At 43.4% G+C, this 22,558-nt stretch overlaps 1 protein-coding gene across 1 annotated transcript in view; it reads left to right on the plus strand.

Moving 5' to 3' along the window:
- The first annotated feature begins 5,717 nt into the window (after positions 1-5,717).
- Positions 5,718-22,558, plus strand: part of CRACDL (CRACD like) — a 44,538-nt gene continuing 27,697 nt past the window's right edge. The window contains exons 1-4 of the mRNA XM_079940807.1: positions 5,718-5,797; positions 12,237-12,405; positions 19,289-19,424; positions 19,775-19,939. Of these exons, the coding sequence (XP_079796933.1) occupies positions 5,728-5,797; positions 12,237-12,405; positions 19,289-19,424; positions 19,775-19,939 (540 nt within the window). The 5' untranslated portion in view covers positions 5,718-5,727. The remainder of the gene's footprint in view (positions 5,798-12,236; positions 12,406-19,288; positions 19,425-19,774; positions 19,940-22,558) is intronic.

Consider the following 22,558-nt stretch of genomic DNA (forward strand, 5'->3'; position numbering starts at 1 on the left):
ATTGTTGAGTTATAAGAATTATTTATATATTCTGGGTACAAATCCCTATATTGCAGATATATGATTTGCAAATATTTTTCCCAGTCTGTGAGCTGCCTTTACACTTTCTTGATAGATTAGATTTGAAACAAGAAGTTTATACATTTGATAAAGTCCAGCTTATCTGTCTTCCCTTTTGGTGTTGCATATGAGTAATCATTGCCTAACCCAAGATCACAAATTTATTCTAATGTTTTCTTCAAAGAGTTTTCTAGGTTTAGCGCTTACATTTAAGTCTATGATTCACAGTGAGGTAATTTTTATGTATAGCGTGAGGTAGGAGTACAAATTATGTTTTGGATGTGAATGTCCAGTTGTTCCAGCATTTGTTGAAAAGACTGATTCTTCCCACATTGAATTGTCTTGGCACCCATGTTGAAAATCTTTTGGCCATGAATGTATTTTATTTCTGGACCCTGAATTCTGTTAATCTGTATGTATATCTCTGTGCCAGTACCATGCATTTTTTTTTTTTTTTTTGCGGTACGTGGGCCTCTCCCTGTTGTGGCCTCTCCTGTTGCGGAGCACAGTCTCCGGACGCGCAGGCTCAGCGGCCATGGCTCACGGGCCCAGCCGCTCCGCGGCATGCGGGATCTTCCTGGACCGGGGCACAAACCCGCATCCCCTGCATCGGCAGGCGGACTCTCAGCCACTGCGCCACCAGGGAAGCCCTACCACGCATTCTTGATTGCTGTGGACTTGTAGTCAGTTTTGAAACTGCGAAATGCGAGTCCTCCATCTTTGTTTTTCTCTTTCAAGATTGTTTTGGGCCCTTCGTATTTCCATACGAAATTTCAGATCAACTTGTCAATTTCTGCAAAAAGCCATCTGGGATTTTGATAAGGGAATGCATTGAATCTGTGTATCAGTTTGGGGAGTATTGCTGTGTTAAACATATTCAGTTTCTGATCTGTGAACACAGGATAGCTTTCCACTTATTTATGTCTTCTTTAATTTCTTTCAACAATGTTTTGTAGTTTTCAGAGTACAAGTATTCTGCCTCCTTGGTTAAATTTATTCCTGAGTAGTTTATTTTTGTATGCTATTGTAAATGGAATTGTTTTCTTAACTTCATTTTTGGATTGTTTACTGCTGGTAAGAGAGCAATGGATGTGACAGGCATAGAAGCTCACAGCCTTGGAAGTGAGGGGAGTGGTCGGCAGACACCTAACAAACAAGTTGCTGTTGACAGCTGTGGTGAGCATTGTGAAGACAGGTACAGGGGCTGAGACAGAATACCACAGAGATGCAAACAGGGCCTGGAGGGTGGTGTGGAATGAGTGGGTCTGTAGGGCTGGACACTAAGGTTTTTGTATACAATTATGGGCTCAGAGGTATGTAATCAGGATACAGATCTTTTGCTTTGCATTGTGTAAATAAGTGTAATGGATGGGTACCTTTAAAATACCATATTAAAATCTGTTCTCATTCTTCACGTGAATAAACTTCTGTAGAATTTTTCAGTATAAGCTGCAACTAATGATGGAATTCTGCTGGAAGCTGGGGAGAAGCCTCTGGTGAATTAGGGTTCAGAGAGAGGCAGTGGGGCAGCCCTCACAAGGATCCTTCTTTGGATCCAGAACGCCCCTGAATCCTGTTAGGCGCCCAGATGCACACTGATGAGTGCTGTGCAGAGGGGTCTGGAGGCTCAGCACCCTTTTGAGTTAACTAGAACCCCTGAAGAGGCCCCCTCAGGTCCAGGTTTAAAGAACCAGTTTTCCTGTACTTGGACTTGAGCTGTCAGAGCAACGGGGTGGGATGGTGGAGGGCAGAAGCTGGTTGAGGGGACATTGGGGCCACTTGACTTGAACTTTGAGTTACAGCGAGAAGCAGAAGGGGTGCTGGGAGATACTGGTTATTTGCCACATTGCCTTCCTAATTATGGGTCTCCTTCTGGCTTTTTCTTCAATTTTGCTCGGGTTGGGGAACATGTATTCAGCAGGGCAAGTTATTGGGCTCAACAGAGAAGACGTTCCCTTGTAACAGCTGCGGCGTGTTTGCACCTGGAGCATTCGAGTGCAGGGGACGGTCCTCCATCCGCACAGCCCGCAGTCCCAGGTGGAGGGCGCTCCTCCGGGGCCTGGAATATATTTCTATCAGTTTCTTGGCAACAGTTTCATTCACGGTCCGTCGGGCTGCGGAGCCTTGAGAAGGTCAGGGGTCATCTAGGAGCCCAGGTGTCTTCATCTTTGATACTGGTGGCTCCAAAGCGAGCCGTTTGCCCAAGGAGACTGTGCCTACGTGAGACAGCATGGCCAGTCCCTAGGGCGTGCCGGTGATGTGTGTTCTTGTCTGCAATCGTGCAGAGGCGTGAGCCCATGGTGAGAAACGAGATGCAGAAAGCGACAGCTCTTCTCAGCGGGTGCTTGTATGTGCTGTGTTCTCAGTCCCATTTCGTTAAAGTGTTACTGCCCCCATTTTGTAAACCAGGAAACAGAGGCTCCGCCCTGGTACATGATGGGATGCGGCTTCAGCTCCAGCACTGCCTCCCTTCCAAGTCTTCCCGTTTCCTCCGCATCATACTGCACTCCTATGAGTAAGAAGCTGTTTGGAACCTCAAGCGTGAGCAGGCTTTCAAACCTCCCACGTGGGGCGAGGCTGACTTGTCGTCCCTTGGTCTGGGGGTGGCTTTTGCCTCTGAGCGCCAGTTCATCAGCAGCCTCGGCCTCTCGTGCTGCTTTCTGCTCCTGGGCCCCCGCCGAGCACGTACCTTCCAGCAAGGTGAGGACCGGGCCATCCTCTGGTGTCTCCCGCTCACCCTCCCACCTGCTCCTGAGCCCTCTGCCCTGTGCACAGGGCTTTATCACAGCCACATGGTTCAATCCAGGGAGAAGCGTTTCTGAGCTCCTGGGTCTACTCCACACTCAGCGGGATGGGCGCCCTCCTGTACACCCACCTCCGAAGCTTGTGCACACGCTCACATACACTTGCATGTTCTCAGCACTTCCTGGCAAGGAACATTTTGTAAACTGTGCAGAAGTGGACATTTTGAAGGTAACCTCACGGTTTCTTAGGAGTGTTAGCTGATAAATCATGGCAGCCTCAACCCACCCCCACCCCCTGCTGACTAAGATGCCCTGTCAGACCCAATGGATGGTCTCCTGGGGCTCCTTCAGCCTCTGAGCCTGGCCTGATGCTGGACAGGGGCTGCTTGGCAGGCAGAGCCATTTCCGTGGGAGATTGGTGTCCTTCGGATTTCCCAGCTTCCCTTAAGCCCCTCTGGGGACAGCTCAGGATGCTCCACTGCACTGGGTCAGCACGTGCCAGAGGCAGGGACCAAGTCGGTCTCGTCCATCGCTGTATCCCCAGGCCTCATAAGAGCCTGCCCACCCTTCATATGCGGTCAGTATGGGTATATAGGTTGGTGTCTCTGCCTCCCTACTTTGGGCCAGTTAATAAACTTACCTGATACATAATACATGTTCTCATTTCCAAAATGGGAATACTTAGAGTTCTTGGAGATGAAATGAGACAATCAGATGATATGCTGCATGCTTGATAAGTAATTGCAGCTGTTAACTCCAAATTCAAGCGAGAGAAACCTCAAGCACTTGACCTTTCTAGCTCAGCGGCAACCATAGAAGATGGTATCCAGGGTAGTAGTTGGTGACTCTTAACCAAATCTGACCACTTTTACTCTCCTTGCTCCTTGCATTGCTCCTTCTCTACTGCCTCTTCCTTCAAATCCTCTGGTAGCCGCCCCATCCCCTATAGTAACATCAAGCGGCAGGATACTGTGGGATCAGGGATTTTGATAAAGATTGCATTAAATGTGTGGATTGCTTTGGGTAGTATGGACGTCATAACAACAAGAAGTCTTTCAATCTATGAATGCGGGATGTCTTTCCATTTATTGGCATTAGTTTCAATCTTTCATCAACATTTTCTAGTTTTCAGGATATAAGTCTTTTGTCTCTTTGGTTAAATTTATTCCTTAGTGCTTTATTCTTTTTGATGCTATTGTAAATGGAATTATTTTCTTAATTTCCTTTTGGGATTGTTCATTGTTAGTTTATAGAAACAACTGATGAGTGTGTGTTCATTTTGTGTTCTGCAACTTTGCTGAATTCATTTGTTCTAACAGTTCTGTGTGTGTGCGGTGTGGCAGGGATCTTTAGGATTTTCTACATGTGAGATCATGTCACATGTGAACAGAGATCATTTTACTTCCTCCTTTTCAACTTAGATGCCCTTTATTTTCCTTGCCTATGTGCTCTGGCTAGAACTTCAGTGCTGTGTTGAATAGATGTGGTGAGAGTGTCTTGTTCCTGATCTTAGAGGAAAAACTTTAGGTTTTTCAGTGTTGAGTATGATGTTAGCTGTGGACTTTTTATATATGGCTTTTATTATGCTGAGGTAGTTTTTCTCTATTTCTAGGTTTTTGAGCGCTTTTTTTTTTTTATCACAAAAGAGTGTTGAATTTTGTCAGATGGTTTTTCTGCATCAGTTGAGATGATTTGTGTGTGTGATGTTTTTCTCCTTCATTCTGTTGATCCAACATTTTTGTAAAGCCAAATTATATCAAAATCAAGAAGCAAGGTTAATGAAGCTTTGTTCCCCTTTTAAGGAATTGGCTGGTCAGGGATGGGGCAGTTTGACATTAATATTAAAGGAGACCTAAATATTAGACCCAGCTCTAGCAAAGACCTGCATCTTCTTTCCTCTGTTAATTTTTTTTTTAATTTTTCCCATCATTTCCCATATGTACTGTGTGCAAGTGGTAAATGTTAATTGGTTAATTAAATATTTTAGCTCCCTTTTAAAGTACGAGAATTCATAGTAATTGCCAATAAGGAATAGCCTTCCAAGTAAATGAGGAGTTAGTCTGTGTGGGATAGAATGTGCTGTTTAAAAGTCAGTTGTGGAAAGCAGGGACGCAGCTCAATACTCTGTAGCAGGAATACTGACCAGCAATCATTTATTTGATTTCCATGAAGAGTCAGAAATTTTTAATCTGGGGAGAAGGCAAGTCCGTATGGATGAAATGATACTGGTATGTGGAATGATTCGCTTTGAAATAACCTAGTTAGCGGGGAGTGGAGAAGGGGTAAAAATGAACAAGAGTCCCCATGTTTTAAATTCATTATACATTCTCTGTACTTTTATATCTGTTTGAAATTTTTCATAAAAAGTTCAAAAAAGAAACAATATAAATAAGTGATGGTACAGCATAATATCAAAACGTTATATAGCCATTACAAAAACATCAAGAATTTTACTGATGTGGGATAAGAAAATCAGGAACTCAGTCTTACTAATAATATAGTGCTTGTGTGCTTGTGCACATAAATATTTGCATAAAAGATATTGGAAGGAAATACATGAAAACGTTCCATAGTTAGTCATTCTTGGTTGGTGGGATAATGGGTGATTTTCATTCTATCTTCCAAACTTTCTACAGTGAACAAGAGAAAAACCTAATTTCTGAAAATTTTTTTTTCAAAGAAAGGAATGAAATCTGCATTGTGTAAATCAGTGAAGCATTTTCCATTAAATGGCTCTGGTCAGTGATTAGATAAATGCTGATGTGGTTACTAATATTGGACATGTTTTTGGCCTCTACTGACCTGGAATCTGTCTTTGCCAGGGACATGGGCAAAAGGCAGTCACCGCCATTTCAGTCACTGATAACTTCTGTTAGACTTGCTCCTCTAACATGACTTTCTATCTGATTTTAGTGAGCTGGACATGATTTCCACGAGGGTGATGGACATTAAGCTTCGGGAGGCCGCGGAAGGCCTTGGGGAGGACAGCACAGGTAAGGCCCTTACTTCCCCTGTGCTGGGCAGAGCCCTTGTTGCGTTGTAGGGTGAGAGAGGGGCTGCTAGAGCCGGGCTTTAGGTTCTGTACGTGGAGTGTGGGTTCAGTTCACAGTGTGTTCAGACACATGTGGCTGGAGAGCACGTCCAGACAGTTGGCGGCCACCCGGGGGCAGTGCTCCTTGGCTTCTCTGTCAGACACGGCAGCGGGGGTGGGGGTGGATTACTCATTTTCCTCCTTCCTGGAGGTGAACATGTCCCAAAGTTTGGTTGACTCAAAAGCAAAGGAAGTGAGATGCAATGGAATCATTTATCATCCAGGAACATCCAAAAGTTTCAGCGGGACATCGGGCAGAGTATTGGATGGTCTAATCATCCAGAAGAAATAATGATATCAAGAGAGAGCCTTTGAGTCCTCTTTTATGGCTTTTATCCTCCTTCAGGAGACCTTTATTGCACTTTCTACTGAGCTAAATTCCAAGCGCATCAATCATCATCTCATAACGCATTCCAAGAGTTACCCAGTTATGCGATTGGTTTACTGTTATCCATAGATTGCTCTGTATGTCTTTATAGAGTTGTAAAACTGACATTAGAAAACGTTAATCTCCCCACATGTGCTTTTTCCCGTATCAGCCATTTTGACTCACCTTATTTTGGTGACAGCGTTCTCCGTCTCTCTCTCTTGTTTTAAGTCAAAGTGCTAAGAGTGATTGTCTTTGAGGTAGTTCAGGGGAACAGCTTCCAATAATATTAAATCCTAGTGCTTATCTCTTAGCTTCAGATACTAATTTCATTAGAGACTTTATTTCATATATAACAGATAGATTTTCCTTATTATTCCATATTAGGACTACTTTTCCTCTGTCACATTTCAGTAGATACGCTGGTAATTGTCTTTTCAACAAATGGTGCTAAAGCAATTGGACATTCATATGTAAAAAAATGAACTTTGAGAGTTCAAATTTTATTTGAACTCAAATGAGTATAGAAAAATTAATTTAAAATATATCATAGTCATAAATGTAATACTATAAACGCTTTAAAAGAAAATATAGGAGAAAATATTTATGACCAAGGATTAGATAAGAGTTCATAGATATGACAACTCAGTCCCTAAAAGAAAAAGTCGATAAATTGGACTTTATCAAAATTTAAAACTTTCGCTCTGTAAGAGACACTGTTAAGAAAATGAAAAGTCAAATCACAGACTGGGAGAAGATATTTGCAAATCACATTTGACAAGAACACTCAAAATTCGACAGTAAGAAAACTAACAACCCAATTAAAAATAGGCAAAAGGTTTTTAAAGATGCTTTACTTAAGAAGATACACAGGTGGCAAAAAAGCACATGAAAAAGTGCTCAACACCAATAGTCATTAGTTAATGCAAATTAAAACTACACCAAGATACCGCTATACACCTATTAGAATGTCAGAACAAAAACAGAAACAAATGCTGGTGAGGATGCAGAGCAACTGGAACTCTCATATATGGCTGATGAAAATGCAAATGGTACAGCCACTTTGGAAAGTATTTTAGCACTTTCTTATAAAATTAAATACACAGTCTATGAGCCACCAATCCCACTCCTAGGTATTTACCTAAGAGAAGTGAAACCTTATGTTTACACAAAAACCTATAACAATTTTCATTTTGTTTACCACTTTGTTTATACAATGGAACAGTACTCAGCAATAATAAGGAACAAGCTATTGATTGAGGTAACAACATGGATGAATCTCTAATGCATGGTGGTAAGTGAAAAAAAGCCAGAATCAAGAGGATACATACTGTCTGAATCACTCTATATGACATTCTGGAAAAGGCAAAACTATAAGAACAGAGAAGATATCAGTGCTCTCCAGGGGTTAAAGGTAGGGGAAGCGTTTGACTACAAAAGACAGCACAATGATGATGTATCTTGATTTTGGTGGTGATTATTCAACTCTGTATACACCAAAAAGAGTCAGTTTTACTGATGTAATTTTTAAAACAACTTTTAAATGAGGTACCAGATTTGAAAAACAATCAAGTGGATTTTTTAGAAATAAGTAAAACTATTACAATTAAAAATTAAGTGGACGAGTTTAATAGCAGATTATATCAGCTCGAGAGAGAGCACAAGAAAGTATACAGAATGTATCACAGAGTGGTAAAAAGAAGGAAGATACAGAAAGAGAACAGGAAGCATAGAGATAAGTGAAAGGGTGTAACATGCATTTGAGCACAGTCTCAGGAGAGGAGAGAATAGCTGAGAATTTTCTGGAATTGACTTAAAAAAAAAACACAAAAGACGCCCCAGTCCACAGATTTAAGAAACTGAATGAATCCCAAAAAGGATCAATAAAAGGAAATACACATCGAATGAAAATGTAGAAAACCAAAGACAAAAATGAAAAAATCTTAAAATTAGTCTGAGGAAAAAAGATTACCTTCGAAGGAACAAAAAACTGACTTCCTGACCACACGACAGAAGCCACAACACAGTGAAATAATGTCTTAATATTACTGAAAGCATAACTTAGAAAAAATAACTGCCAACCTAGAATGTTAAACCTACGGATACGATATTTTAGGAATGAAGGAGAAATAAGGGCATTTTCAGGTAAACAAAAACTGAGTTTGTCACCAGGAGACCCTCAGATTCTAAAGGAATCTCCCTTCAGGTGGAAGGAAAATCATCCTGATGGAGGATTTGGACACAGGAAGGAATGATAAGCAAAGACAATGAGAAACAAGCAAACACATCTAAATGAACATGGAATAATATCTTTTGGGTTTTTAAAGATCAGAATGAAAACAATAGGGCATAAACATAGGATTAAAGTATTCTAACTTTCTTGTTTTGTCCCTTAATAGAATGTGGGGTATAATTTCTAGGGTAACCCGTGAAAGAACAGAGGTAAAAGGCAAAGTTTACAAACTAGAAGTGGGAAGATAATGGAATAATTTTTTAAAGTCAGTTAGTCCGGAAGACAGCAAGAAAGGAGATTAAGAAAAACCACAGAGATGGTAGACTTGTTTTTATTAACATATCAGTAATTAGAATAAGGGTCAGTAGCTAGTTACATTAATTGTTCCCGTTAGAAGTTTAAAGCTCAAATTGGCTTTCTAAAACTCTGTATCTCTTAAATATAAGGATTCAGAAAAGTTGAAGGTAAAAGGGATAGAAGAAAAGGAACCTTGCAACACTGGGCCAGGGGAAGCTGGCATAGCTGTATCAATAGCAATCAAAATAAAATTTAAGGCAAAAAGCATTACTAAAAATAAAGAGGGTCATTTCACAGTAGGTTCACTTCCCCAGGAAGATATTAATTTTACCTTTCTTTGGCATTTATCAACATAATGTCAAAATTTATGGAGTAGAAATTGGCAGTTAAATAACGATAAATCTACAATCAGAGTGGGTTATTTTTAATACACCTAATTGATAGGACAGATGTATTAAAAATTAAAGACAAAGTACTTGGACAACACAATTAAAAAGAAAAAGGCCTGTCCTAATCGATGTGTATAGAACATTGAAGAAAATACATTAATTCAAGTGCTCTAGGAACATTTACAAATATATGGTAAGCCATAAAGCAAGTCTCAACAAATTTGAACGGATTCAAATCATGCAGGGTATGTTCTCTGGCCACAGCGCAATTAAGCTAGAACTCAATAACAAAGATAATAAAATCCCCAAGTGCTTGGATATTGACATACTTTTCTAAATAACCTATAGGTCCAAAAAGGTATTATAATGAAAATTTGAAAATATTTTCAAGCAAATAGTAAGGAAACTATATATCAAAACATGTAGATGCAGGGACTTCCCTGGGGGTCCAGTGGTTAAGACTCCACACTCCCAATGCAGGGGGCCTGGGTTCGATCCCTGGTCAAGGAACTAGATCCCCCATGCGTGCCGCAACTTAGAATTCCGATAGCCGCAACTAAAAAAAAAAGATCCCGCATGCCACAACTAGGAGCCCAGTGTGCTGCAACTAAAAGAGCCCGTGTGGTGCAAGGAAGAGCCCGTGTGCCACAACTAAGTCCTGGTACAGCCAAATAAATAAAGAAACAAATATTTTTAAAAAGAAGAAAAAACATGTAGATGCAGCTAAAACAGATTTAGAAGGAAATGCATTGCCTTAAATGTGTGTATTATAAAAACAGAAAGCCTAAAAATTGATTAGCCAAGTATTCATCTCAAGAAGTTTAAAAAGATAGCAAAGTAAACCTGAAGAAAGTAGGAGGAAGGAAGGAAAAACTAGACCAGAAATTAGTCCAATAAAAAAATAAACATTCAGTAGAGAGAATGAACAAAGCCAAACTTTTTTTAAGGCAAAGGAAATTGACAAACCTCTTGTGTAATTGATCCAGGAAAAAAGGAGGGACAGATAATAGCAGGGCTGAGAAAAGGGGGCTTTATTATAGATAGTACAGACGCTAAGATAATAAGAGGATATTAACAACTATATGCCAGTGCATTTGAAAATGTGGGAAATAAACACAAATTTCTAGAAAAATGAAACAATAAAACAAATTCAAGAAATAGAAAACCCAAATAGTTCCTATAACCATTAAAGAAATTGAATGAAAAAGCCTAGCAGCCTAACAGATATAACACAAACGGGCCTCCAGTGGATGGCCAACTAATTATGGCAAATCAAACAAGTGTTCAGCGGCTGTACTCTGGGTGTTGGTAGCCACTTGCTTTAATCCCGAAGGAGCCTCTTTGACTGTAAAGGATCGTGAGGCTGCGTGTTTGTGCAGACCTTCAGGGGTGCGTACCTATTTGTCAACTAGGCAAAGGCCAGATGGTGTCCTGGCAGATGCAAAAAACTCTGAAGAGTCTTTCCAAATAATAAGCTCTCTTTGAGACCAGTCAGTTAACAACATAAACGTTTTGAGATTATAAAGGTAAGGAAACTCCCACTGTAAGTTAAGAAAACTTGGCTGTAGGACTCATTTCCTTTTGGGCAGGGATCTGCTCCACCTAAGGTCATATAGGTACTCCAACTATAGAGTAATCCTAAGAAATTCTCCACATTAAGGCAAGATCATGTAAACTTCCCAAGGGGGGCATGAACATAAACCAAATATAAAGATCCTGGTGTTTTAAAAAGGAATTCAGGGGCTTCCCTGGTGGCGCAGTGGCTAAGGATCTGCCTACCAATGCAGGGGATACAGGTTCGAGCCCTGGTCCAGGAAGGTCCCACATGCCGTGGAGCAACTAAGCCCGTGCACCACAACTACTGAGCCCGTGCACCACAACTACTGAGCCCGTGCACCACAACTACTGAGCCCGCATGCCACAACTACTGAAGTCCGCATGCCTAGAGCCCGGCTTGGCAACAAGAGAAGCCACTGCAATGAGAAGCCCGCGCACCGCAACGAAGAGTAGCCCCCGCTTGCCGCAACTAGAGAAACCCTGGGCACAACAACGGAGACCCAACACAGCCAAAAATAAATAAATAAAAAAAAATAAATTTATAAAAAAAGGAATTCAGCTTACAGAGTGATTTACTTATCAAACAAATCAATTGTTAGCAAATTTTCAGGATATATTAGACAGCAGCCTGGTAACCTGTGATGTTCCATCCTTCTGTTGTTAGTTCTCATATTCAGAAGGAAAGGAATGGACTTTGCTGAGCTGCCGAAATCATGGGCACTTGAGGATTTTTTAAGAATTTATTTTATTGAAGTATAGTTGATTTACAATGTTGTGTTAGTTTCTGCGGTACAGCAAAGTGATTCAGTTATATATACATATATATATATATGTATTAGCACTTGAGGATTATTTTGGAAAATAAGTTGGGTTATCATTTACGGGCTTTACCTCATCAGGAATTTTTGCTTTTGACTATTTTTATTTTAGGGATTAAAATCTGATTTCATTTATACAGTGGAATATTACTTAGCAATTTAGAAAAAGAGGAAGCATGCAAAATGCACGCGTCACCATGCAAAGTGTCAAAAGCGGTATATGGAGGGAAAGAAGCCACACACAAGAGTATATGCTGTATGATTCTACTCATACAGGATGTGCCATATGAATTCAAGAATGGGCAAAACAAATGTATGGTAATAGAAATAAAAAGCATGGTTGCATCAAAAAATTAACTCTTTAGGAATAAATTGAACCAAGGAAGTGAAAGATATGTTAAAAAAGTGTTGATTTCAAGTAAGAGGGAAGTTGCTTGTGCCTTGATTCTGTGATCATGCTCCAAAGCTTTCTTGGCTGTTTTATTCAATGTCCAAAACAGACAGAAATCAAGATGTTTTCAGGTGTGCAAAAATGGTATGCTGTGTGCTTCACAACCTTCTGTGTGGTAAAAGGACTTTTCAGGAGCGAATAATGGATGCACGGACAGAAATCTTACTTTCCTTCTCGTGCACATCTCATACGTGTCTGGTAAATACTCACATGCATTCTTTTTGCATAGGAAAGAAAAAGTCCAAATTCAAAACGTTTAAGAAGTTCTTTGGGAAGAAGAAGAGAAAGGAATCTCCTTCTTCCACAGGAAGTAGCACCTGGAAACAAAGCCAGGCAAAGAATGAGGTCATTGCCATCGAGTCAGGGCCAGTGGGCTACGACTCAGAGGATGAGCTGGAGTAAGTTGCCTTTTCCATCCTTCAGGCTTGTGTGTTCGAAGGGGCAGGAGGGGTCACAGGAGGACCCCAATACTTGGGCTAGTTGTCATGGTAACTTGGTGGGTTTCTGAGCTTACTTTCCTCCTAGGTAATTCCACTGGAGGTTCTTCCATAGATATGGTGTTTTCTGTCTTTTCGTACATAGGGATGGAGAAAGTTGGAGCGGGGGGTAGGGGAACATTATCAGGTACCCGCTATGTGCCAGGTGTGTATATATTAAAAGTCTAGGGCTTCCCTGGTGGCGCAGTGGTTGAGAGTACGCCTGCCGATGCAGGGGACACGGCTTCGTGCCCCGGTCCGGGAAAATCCCACGTGCCGCGGAGCAGCTGGGTCCATGAGCCATGGCCGCTGAGCCTGCGCGTCCGCAACCGGAGAGGCCACAACAGTGAGAGGCCTGCGTACAGCAAAAAATAAATAAATAAATAAAAAAGTCTACATAACTATGAAAGAGAAGGTAAGAAATACCATTTTATAAATGAACAAACCAAGCTTTAGAGAAATTTCGGAAAATTTGCCCGATGTCCTACAGCTGAAAGTAGCAAGATTAGGAAGTAATCCCTCATTTAATTTGACTTAAAACTCTTTTGAGAACCTGGATACTGTACCAGAAAAATACATCTCTCTAAGCCTGAGTCCTCAGTAACCCAATAAGAAAATTTTCCACTGGAGAGAGAGAGAGGAGTAGGGGGAAGGCTTCTTGCTGTTCAGTCTTAGAAAAATCATCCAAAAATATTGTTAGGAAGAACAGAAACCCATATTTCAATAGGTATGAAATATGGGGAAGTCTAGGGAAGAAATCTGTATTTTTGTAACTTGTACTTCATCAGAATATAGTTATAATACATATGCTTTGGTTATTCCAGCAGTTATTTCTGTGAGTAAAAGGGAAAAAACAAAAACAAAACCAGATCTGTTGCCATGCCAGGTTTTGTTTCTTTTAAACAACATGGGCTCCTTAATTTGAGGATAAGGCATAATGACCCTGGGATTGGGAGACAGACCGTGCTGAGATGGGGTCCTGTCCCCTCCTTCCTCACCAGTCTCCTTGCCTGTTTCTAAAGGAGTAGAAATTACACTGACCGCTTGGTGGCGCCAAACGACTAAAGAGGAGAGATTTGAGCTTTGTCTTTCAGGTTGTTTTTTTTTCTGGTGCTGGCTGGGAATAGGAGGCACCCACATGGGACCTTGTGAAGAGTGGAGAGGACGGGCTATACACGCATTTTTAAGGCAGCTCCAAACTCTTGGGGAGCAAGACATCATCGTATAGAACTAATCGCTCACTGTTACATGTCTTCACTGGGCCAGCCCCAGGGACATTATAACACTCGCCTCTACCCACCCAGTCTCTCGACCAGAACACTCAGCGGCCCCTCCAGCCAAGGAATAAGAACACAGCAGGAGGGGTGAGCTGGGCTGAAATGACCTGTCCACTTGTCCGTCATCTGTCACCAGAGCCCATGGAGAGTGGGGACAGTGCCCCTTTCATCTTTATATTCTCAGCACCTGGCAGGGGCGGGTCTTCAGTTACTGGTGAAAGTTTGCTAGAGTGATGCTAGGAGCGGAAGCTTGGGGTGGAGTTATGATGACACCCGGGAAGTGCAAATAATGTCCTTAGAGAACAGCGCAGAGGTGAGACAAGAGCTTTCTCTCTTTTTTTCCCAGCTTTATTGAGAGAGATCATTGACATATGATGTTATGGGAGTTTTAAGGTGTACAACGTGTTGATTTAATACGCTTACATGCTGCCACATGATTACCACCATAACATTAGCTAATACCTGCATCATGTCACCTAATTACCGTTTTTTTTTTGTGGTGAGAACATTTAAGATCTACTCTCATAGCAGTTTTCAAGTATATCATACAGTATGATTAACTGTAATCACTGTGCTGTAGATCCCCAGAACTTACTCATCTTATAGCTGGAAGTTTTTACCCTTTGACCAACATGTCCCCATTTCCCCCACCCCCCAGCCCCTGGTAACCACCTTTCTACTCTGTTCCTATGAGTTCGGCTTCTTTAGATTCCACATGGAAGTGAGATCATAGAGTATTTTTCGTTCTCTGTCTGATCTCACTCAGCATGATTCCCTCAAGGTCCATCCATGTTGTTGAAAATGGCAGGATGTCCTCCTTTCTCATGACTAAATAATGTGCTGTTGCATATATGTCCCACGTCTTCTTTATCCATCACCCATTGATGGACACTTCTGTTGTTTCCATGTTTTGCCTATTGTGAATCATGCTGTGATGAACATGGGACTGCAGATATCTCTTCAACATCCTGTTTTCATTTCCTTCAGATAAATACCCAGAAGCAAGATTGCTGGATCATATGGTAGTTCTATTTTAAATTTTTTTGAGGAACCTCCATACTGTTCTCCATAGCGACTGCCCCAACTTACATTCCCACCGACAGTGCAAAAGGGTTCCCTTTTCTCCACATCCTCGATACCACTTATCTCCTGTCATTTTTGTAAAAGCCCTTCTAACAGATCTGAAGCTTTGTCTCCTGTTTTTGATTTGCATTTCTTTGATGATTAGTGGTGTTGAGCTCCTTTTCATGTACCTGTTGGCCGTCTGTTGTCTTCTTTGGAGAAATGTCTATTTAGATCTTCTCATTTATTAATTGGATTGGGTTTTTGCTATTGAGTTGTATGAGTCCTTTAAATATTTTGGATATTAACCCCTTACCAAATATAGATTTGCAAATATTTTCTCCCATTCTGTAAATTGCCTTATCATTTTGTTGATGGTTCCCTTTGCTGTGCAGAAGCTTTTTTTTTTATTATTGAAGTATAGTTGATTTACAGTATCATGCCACAGGAGCTTTTTAATTTGATGTAGTCCCACTTGTTTATTTATTTATTTTTTGCGGTACGCGGGCCTCCCACTGTTGTGGCCTCTCCCGTTGTGGAGCACAGGCTCCGGACGCGCAGGCTCAGCGGCCATGGCTCACGGGCCCAGCCGCTCCGTGGCATGTGGGACCCTCCCGGACCGGGGCACGAACCCGCGTCCCCTGCATTGGCAGGCGGACTCTCAACCACTGCGCCACCAGGGAAGCCCCCACTTGTTTATATTTGCTTTTGTTGCCATTGCTTTTGGTGTCAAATCCAAAAAGTCATTGCCAAGAGCAATGTCAAAGAGCTTACTCCCTATGTTTTCTTCTAGGAGTTTTACGGTTTCAGGTCTTACGTTCAAGTCTTTAATCCATTTTGATTTTTGTGTATGGTATAAGATAGTGGTCCAGTTTCATTCTTTTGCATGGGGCTGTCCAAGTTTTCCCAACACTATTTATTGAAGAGACTGTCCTTTCCCCGTGATATATTCTTGGTTCCTGTGTCATAGAGTAATTGACCGTATAAGAGACAAAAATTTAAAGGTACTCTTTAGCCTCTTTGAAGAGTCCGTGAGCCTTCTAGACTGTGTAGCAACTTGTCATCCATCACCATGGGCAAAAAGGTCCACTTACCAAGGTACATTAAGGCTGACACACCACATGAAACCCTGTGGGTTTAAGAAGTTGATGCCCATGTACTGTGTCAGTGGGGTTATGCTTCTTGAGTCTCTTGATCTATAACAATTTTCCTTCACCCTTCCTGCTTTGTTTCATGTCACTGATCAAATGGAGAATATCCCACATCGGGATTTGCTTGCTTTTGGTATCATTGGACTCATGTCTGTATTCTCTGCATTTCTCGTAGAATGGTAGCTGGATCTCGATATTTAATTAGATTTAGATTCAAGACGGTCCTGGATACTTCCTGTCACATCTCATCACAAGGCACATGCTTTCTGTTTGTCCCACTTCTGGTGATGCTGAGACTGAGCGGTGGGTTCAGGGGGTCTCTCAGTGTGATCCATCCACGAACCTTCACCTGATGGTTTTTACACCTGCTGCTGATCATTACTAGATCCATTATTTCATTGTAAAATGGTGGTTTTTCTAATTCGATCGTTCATTCTGCATATGTGCTAGCTAGCATTCGTCTATGCAGAAGACCTTTCCTTCATCAACTCCTTGGTTGCTCTGAAATACAAGTTGTACAGGGAAAGCAGGGTAATGCTTGGTTCTCTTTTTATCCATCTACCTTCAGAGTAATGACCTGGTACCCTAGCAAACTTCCAAAACTGAGTGATGAGTTTTCTTTTTTTCTTTTCTTTTTTTTCTTGACTATCATTGTGAATGCATGGATTTTTATATATTTGATGTGCCCTAACCCATGACAGTCTCTGTTCATTTTTATGCTCACACGGTCCCATCCTATTCTACTGAGAGTCACTTCAGATTAGCTCCTGGTTCTTTTGACATGGCCCCATTTGTCTCTGGAAGGTTCTTTGCTTTCTTGCATGATGAGAAATCCCAAGTTAGTTTGTACATTTCCTGCCGTAGACCTGTAATCAGCCATTTCCTTTTAGTGTGAAATGGTTTTTAGCGACCACAGTCTGCCTGCCAGGGCTGATGATTGTTAGTTGGCTGTCATTGCTTCTAGACCTTTCCAGTAGATGTAGCTAGGAAATATGTTTTTTTAAGAGAAAAATAAATCATTAATTCACTGGTATTTCCAGTTCAAATTTATTTAGACAGACTTGTTGCTTCTTTGATTCTTTGTTTGAATTCACTTTTCTATTTTACTGGAAATCTTGGTTCCTAATGATACTAATAAAATTATTTATTTTCTTCATCATTTAATGTACTTATAATAATTTCATTTCCCCCTTTCCCACCCGGAGGTTACATACTATAAAGATTGTTCTGCACTGTTTTTTTAAACTAATATTGCTACTAAGACTACCAAGTACAATTTGCTGTCTTTGTGCTTTTTGTTCTTAGAATTTATCCTATTACAGATGTAGAGTCAAAAGTCACTTGGATGTCAAGTTAAAGTCACTTGAAATCATTCTTTTCTCTGTGTTTATGCTGACAACCTGATATAAAATTAGACTTGTTTCCTTTTGTTTGTTTTCTAGTTTTAGAGGCTGATTTCCCTTTTTGTTTGATTTTGTCTTTTAACGATGCAAAATGTTTTCATAGTTTCAAAGACAACATTCTAAGTATAAGTAGAAACCTTGGTACCCTGAGTCTCGTCTTGTTCTATCCTTCCCCTTAAAGGAGACTTTTTTTTTTTTTTTCGCGGTATGCGGGCCTCTCACTGTTGTGGCCTCTCCCGTTGCAGAGCACAGGCTCTGGACGCGCAGGCTCAGCGGCCATGGCTCATGGGCCCAGCCGCTCCGCGGCATGTGGGATCTTCCCGGACCGGGGCACGAACCCGTGTCCCCTGCATCGGCAGGCGGACTCTCAACCACTGCGCCACCAGGGAAGCCCTAAAGGAGGCTATTTTTATTCATTGGTTCCTTATCTTTCTATTTTTATTTTTTAAAAATATACGCAAACACACATATGTTTGTATGTGTTCATACCCCCTTTCCCACACAGAGCTAACACAGCACTGTCTGCACTCCGTTTTTATTTTTCACTTATTAGAGTCTGGTGCTTCCTGCACACAGGGTTGCCCCTCACCCCTTTGGTCAGCTGCAGAGCCTCTAGTATATCACGTCCCATAGTTTATTCAGGCACCTGCTGAGGGACATGTGGGCTCTTGCCAGTCTTTTGCATCTATAAATGATGCTGTAGTCAATGGCCTTGAGCATATAGCATTTTGTGTCTTTGCAGCGGCCTTTTCACACTGTCTTGAATTCTAGTTACACCCAGAGTGGAGGTGTTTGGGCAGTGATTATGGTTTCCAGAGGGTGTGGCCATGGGCTGCCCGCTGTGGGAGGGCAGCCCAGGTGTGCATATGATCTCTGTAACAACAGCTGCCATTAGCAGGAGGCCCTCCTGGTTCTTTCACTCGGCCTCACTCTCTCCCAGAAATATGAGGACATTTGTGAGCTGTGGGTTCCCCACTTGCAAACTTACTCTAGCGGCTGGAAGGAAGCTAGAAAACATCACTAACCAACATGGGGCGGGGTCACACCCAGGAGTCCCTAATGCCTCACAAAGGACAGGATGCCCAGGGCTGGGGTGGGGGAAGGGCTGTTGGTGCAGAAGGTGGCAGCATCTTCGGACAGGCTTTCCTTCCTTCATCATCGTGTCTCAGTCACCTCCTTCCACCTATTGTTCAGGCCGCCAGCGCCGCTAGGAAAATCTGACGATAACTCCCACATCCTCTTAGCACGTTTTGTGAATGTCCTGTGGGTTCAGTTCCAAATTGGAGCCTTGAGCTCGGGGCTGGGGAAGGGGCTGGGATGGTGATGCCAGAAGGGGCCGCCATCTCCGCCCCAGGACCTTGGCACACAGGCTGGGTTGCACAGATCACATCAGGTAATGAGATGAGGATGTGGCTTTGCACATCGCAATTCTTTTCAAACCCAGCCGTGGACGTGTGTGTTTTGGACCACGTTGTAAGGATGCCTCCGTCTGGCAAGCCCTCAGCCTGCTGTGCAAACACGGTCTCCAGCCCATTGAGGGGCTGCATGTTTGCCCACAAGGAAAGACCTCAACCTCCCTGGGCACCCAGGACAGTCTGCACAGCCTGCCAGCCAGCCCAGGCCCCCTGCCAGCCCTTCCTCTCTGCAGGCCTGCTGTCCTAGACCTCACACCTCGTCAGACCTTGGTTTTTCCCTTAACGAAAAGAATTCACATAACCTTCAGATCTGTTAGAAAAATCCCTATCTCTACAAAGCTCCTAATAATTGACCGTGGTATTTGACAGGATGAACCAAAGTCGTAAGCAGTTAAAAAAAAATAAATGCAGCTGAAGGCTTGTTGTAGCATGTGCCCTTAGCCCCATCCCAAGCCCCCCGGGACCAGCCGAGGGTCACAGTGCTTCTTTCGTCCTAGGGAGTCAAGGGGCACGCTGGGCAGCCGGGCCCTCTCACACGACAGTATTTTCATTCCTGAGTCGGGACAGGACCCTCCTCGGCCGGTGCGGGTCTTTTCCCAAGAAAATGTGTGTGACCGGATTAAAGCTTTGCAGGTAAACTTTTCCCTGTGGCGACACTGGGTACGTATGTCAGGTAGGCATTGGGAAGTCTTAAGATGACTTCTGCTGGGCTTACTTGATCTATTTTAAAGCCCAATTGCATGCACGTCGCAGCTCTCCCAAGACTCACCCAGTTAGTTACAATTGGACCATACCTCATTCTCAGTTATAACCACTCATTTTCAAGATGACAGCGGCAGAGCTGGTGGCAGACTCGCAGTTCAGTTCCCTGCCCCAGGCAAGGGTGCTGAAAATATCTCTTGAATGAATGAATTGCAGTGGGAGCATTTGTTGAGAAAAGTTGCTGACGAAAACAACAGCAAATGTTCTTTATTCCGATCTAGTTAAAAATACAGTGTAATGTGAAAATGGGGCTGCCACCTCCTCCGGGGGGCCTTCCGGCCAGGCGGGGAGATGATGCTGGCATGAGCTCTGAGGACGACGGTCTGCCCAGGAGCCCCCCAGAGATGTCCTTGCTGCACGACATCGGCCCCGGCACCACCATAAAGGCAAGTGTAGCCTGCACCACCTCGACTCCATCCGCGCCTGCCACATAGGGCTGTCGGGGACTCCGGTGGCCCCCGTGTGTGTTCCCCTTAGACTCCCGTGCTGGTTCATGCTCAATGCAGCCAGGAGGGATTCTAGCCAGGTCACTGGAACCCACTGTCAGGCCTTGGACTGTATTTGTTTTCATTCTTTGAGCAGAAATTCAGGTCTCTTTAGGAGATATGGTTTGGGGAACATTTTCCATGGTGGATAGAGGGCTGATACAATCAACCCTATACCTCGTTTTTCCTGTCTGAGCAGATGACCAGACCGGGCATCTCATCTAAAAGAAGGAAAACGGCTTTGAATCTGTTTTCTGTCATCATGACATTTGGCTGGAGGGAGAAGGGAGTGGTAACATATATGACTTAGTCTAGGCTCCTGCATCTGAGTTTGGGACTCTGAGAACTTGTTAGCTTAGGGGTAGAAATGTGAGGCATGGCGCTGGTAGACAGGGCAGCAGGGAAAGTTTGACAAGCAGGAGAGGTGTCTCTGACCTCAGCAGGGCGGGGAACTGATCCCAGAAGTCCCCCACCCCCTTTGGAATCCAGGAGGAAGAATTGAACTTTTTTGTGTGTATACCAGCGGTCCCCAACCTTTTTGGCACCGGGGACTGGTTTCATGGAAGACAGTTTTTCCACGGACCGGGGCCGAGGAGGGGGATGTGGCGGGGTAGGGGAAGTGGGGGATAGTTCCAGCGGTAGTGTGCGCAATGGGGAACAGCAAATGGGGCTTCACTTGGCCACCCGCTGCCACTCGCCTCCTGCTGTGTGGCCCGGTTCCTAACTGGCCTTGGACCGGTACCGATCCGCGACCGGGTTGGGGTTGGAGAGCCCTAGTATAAACAGTATAGCTCGTGGTGCTGCCAGTTTGAGCCCATACAGTGGGCTCAGTGATAAAATCCATATCATTTATGTTACATGAGTACATAAGTGATGAAACAGCAGATCATATCCCCCTTGTAGACAAGCCTTGCTGTGGGGTGGATGGAGTTGGAGTCATCCGTGTTACGACCCATGACGTATATAGCCACACCCCTGCCCTGTGTGTCCTTGGAGGGTCCCTGTGCCCTGGTCGAGGGCCATCCTCAGGCAAGTCCTGCAGGTTCCGTGCTGCTCTGAAATATACTCAGCCGTCACTTCCACTTGGACGTTCAGAAGCCCCCCTGCAAAGGCAGGAGGGGGAGTATTTACCTGACTTGTTTGCCGTTGTGGGTTCCCAGAGCCCCACGGATAAAGGCAGAGGAAGAGCTGTGGTGTAGCTGAGAGTGAACACGCCCAGGGTGCGGGTTTCTGCACAGAAGGCCAGAGAATGCCTCTCTCCAGAATTCTGCCCTAGGGTCAACCTGTCCCTGCTTGCTCTGCGAGCAGGTCAGAGGGCAGTAGGGCACCCACACCTGCTCTCCCACCTCGAGGAGAAAGCAGAGAAGACAAGGAGGAAGATTTGGCCCATTGCCTGGACTCCAAGCCCACCCTGCACCCCTTAGCACCTTAAAACACTGGAGGGGCCAGTGGACAGTCTGATGGCCGTGTTAAGGTGTCATCACCACGTGACACACGCATCTCAGCAGCTCAGTGGCCACAGCCTCAGGAGTGGATGTGACTGTGTGTGCTTCAGGCTGCGTGGTTGGGGGGATGTGTCTGGCGAGCCATTGTTGACTGACTCACCCTCCTTCCACCCCACAGTTCTCTGACTCTCCCGGCGTCGTGGTTCTCTGCGTTTAGCTGGGACAGACGGTACAGGAGAGCGGGTAGCTTCTAAATCTGTTAAGGATTAAAGAGTGAGCCCAGCTCCCAAACCCGCAAAGCACCGTGATGCACAAATTCCACAGTCCGCTGACTGGGAGCCACTCATACTGGGCAGGGCTGACCTTGTCCTTTTCAACACCCCTCCTTTGGTAGTGATGTCATCTTAAAAAAACGTTCTGAGAATTTATCAAGTATTGGGTAGTAGGAACAATCCACTAGCTTCATCGGAAACCAAAATTTGAGCCTTTAAGACTTAAAAACTATCATCTTTATCATCATGGTTTTTGAAGACACAGTGATCATATGTTGTGCCTTGATAGTTTTCTGGGTCCAGGGGGCCGATCGAGACGGGGAGACAAAGCACCCTTTAAAATGCATCTATGTAACACATGCTATTTGATGTGAGGGCACGTTAAACCCCAAAAGGATGGGACTGCAGGCTGTTGGGTTTTTTCCTGTGTGACGCCTTACACGGGCCCACATGCTTGACAGAGAACTTAATGAAGATTATTACGAAGAAAGGTCTTCATTAACAAGTATTTGATGACACTGCCAAGGTGACATTTTCTGATGGGATGAGTTTTTCAGGAAATATACGGAATTATTTTTAAAATCTCATTACCACGTGAGGTAACGACTGAGGAAATCTCTTTAGTGATGTTTAAGGTAGAATTACATCTAAGAGGTCCTAATCTAGGTTTCCGACCATGAAGTAGGAAACAAGGGGTCGAGGTGGCAAACTGGCAGGTCTGATTTGCTCTGGGTGACAAGGAAAGACAACAGGGGAGACGGTACAGCTCTGATGGCAAAAGAAGGCGAGGCCTCCTGCTGTGG

This window comes from Stenella coeruleoalba, assembly GCF_951394435.1.
Source record: "Stenella coeruleoalba genome assembly, chromosome: 13".
In the NCBI taxonomy this organism is placed as follows: Eukaryota; Metazoa; Chordata; class Mammalia; order Artiodactyla; family Delphinidae; genus Stenella; species Stenella coeruleoalba.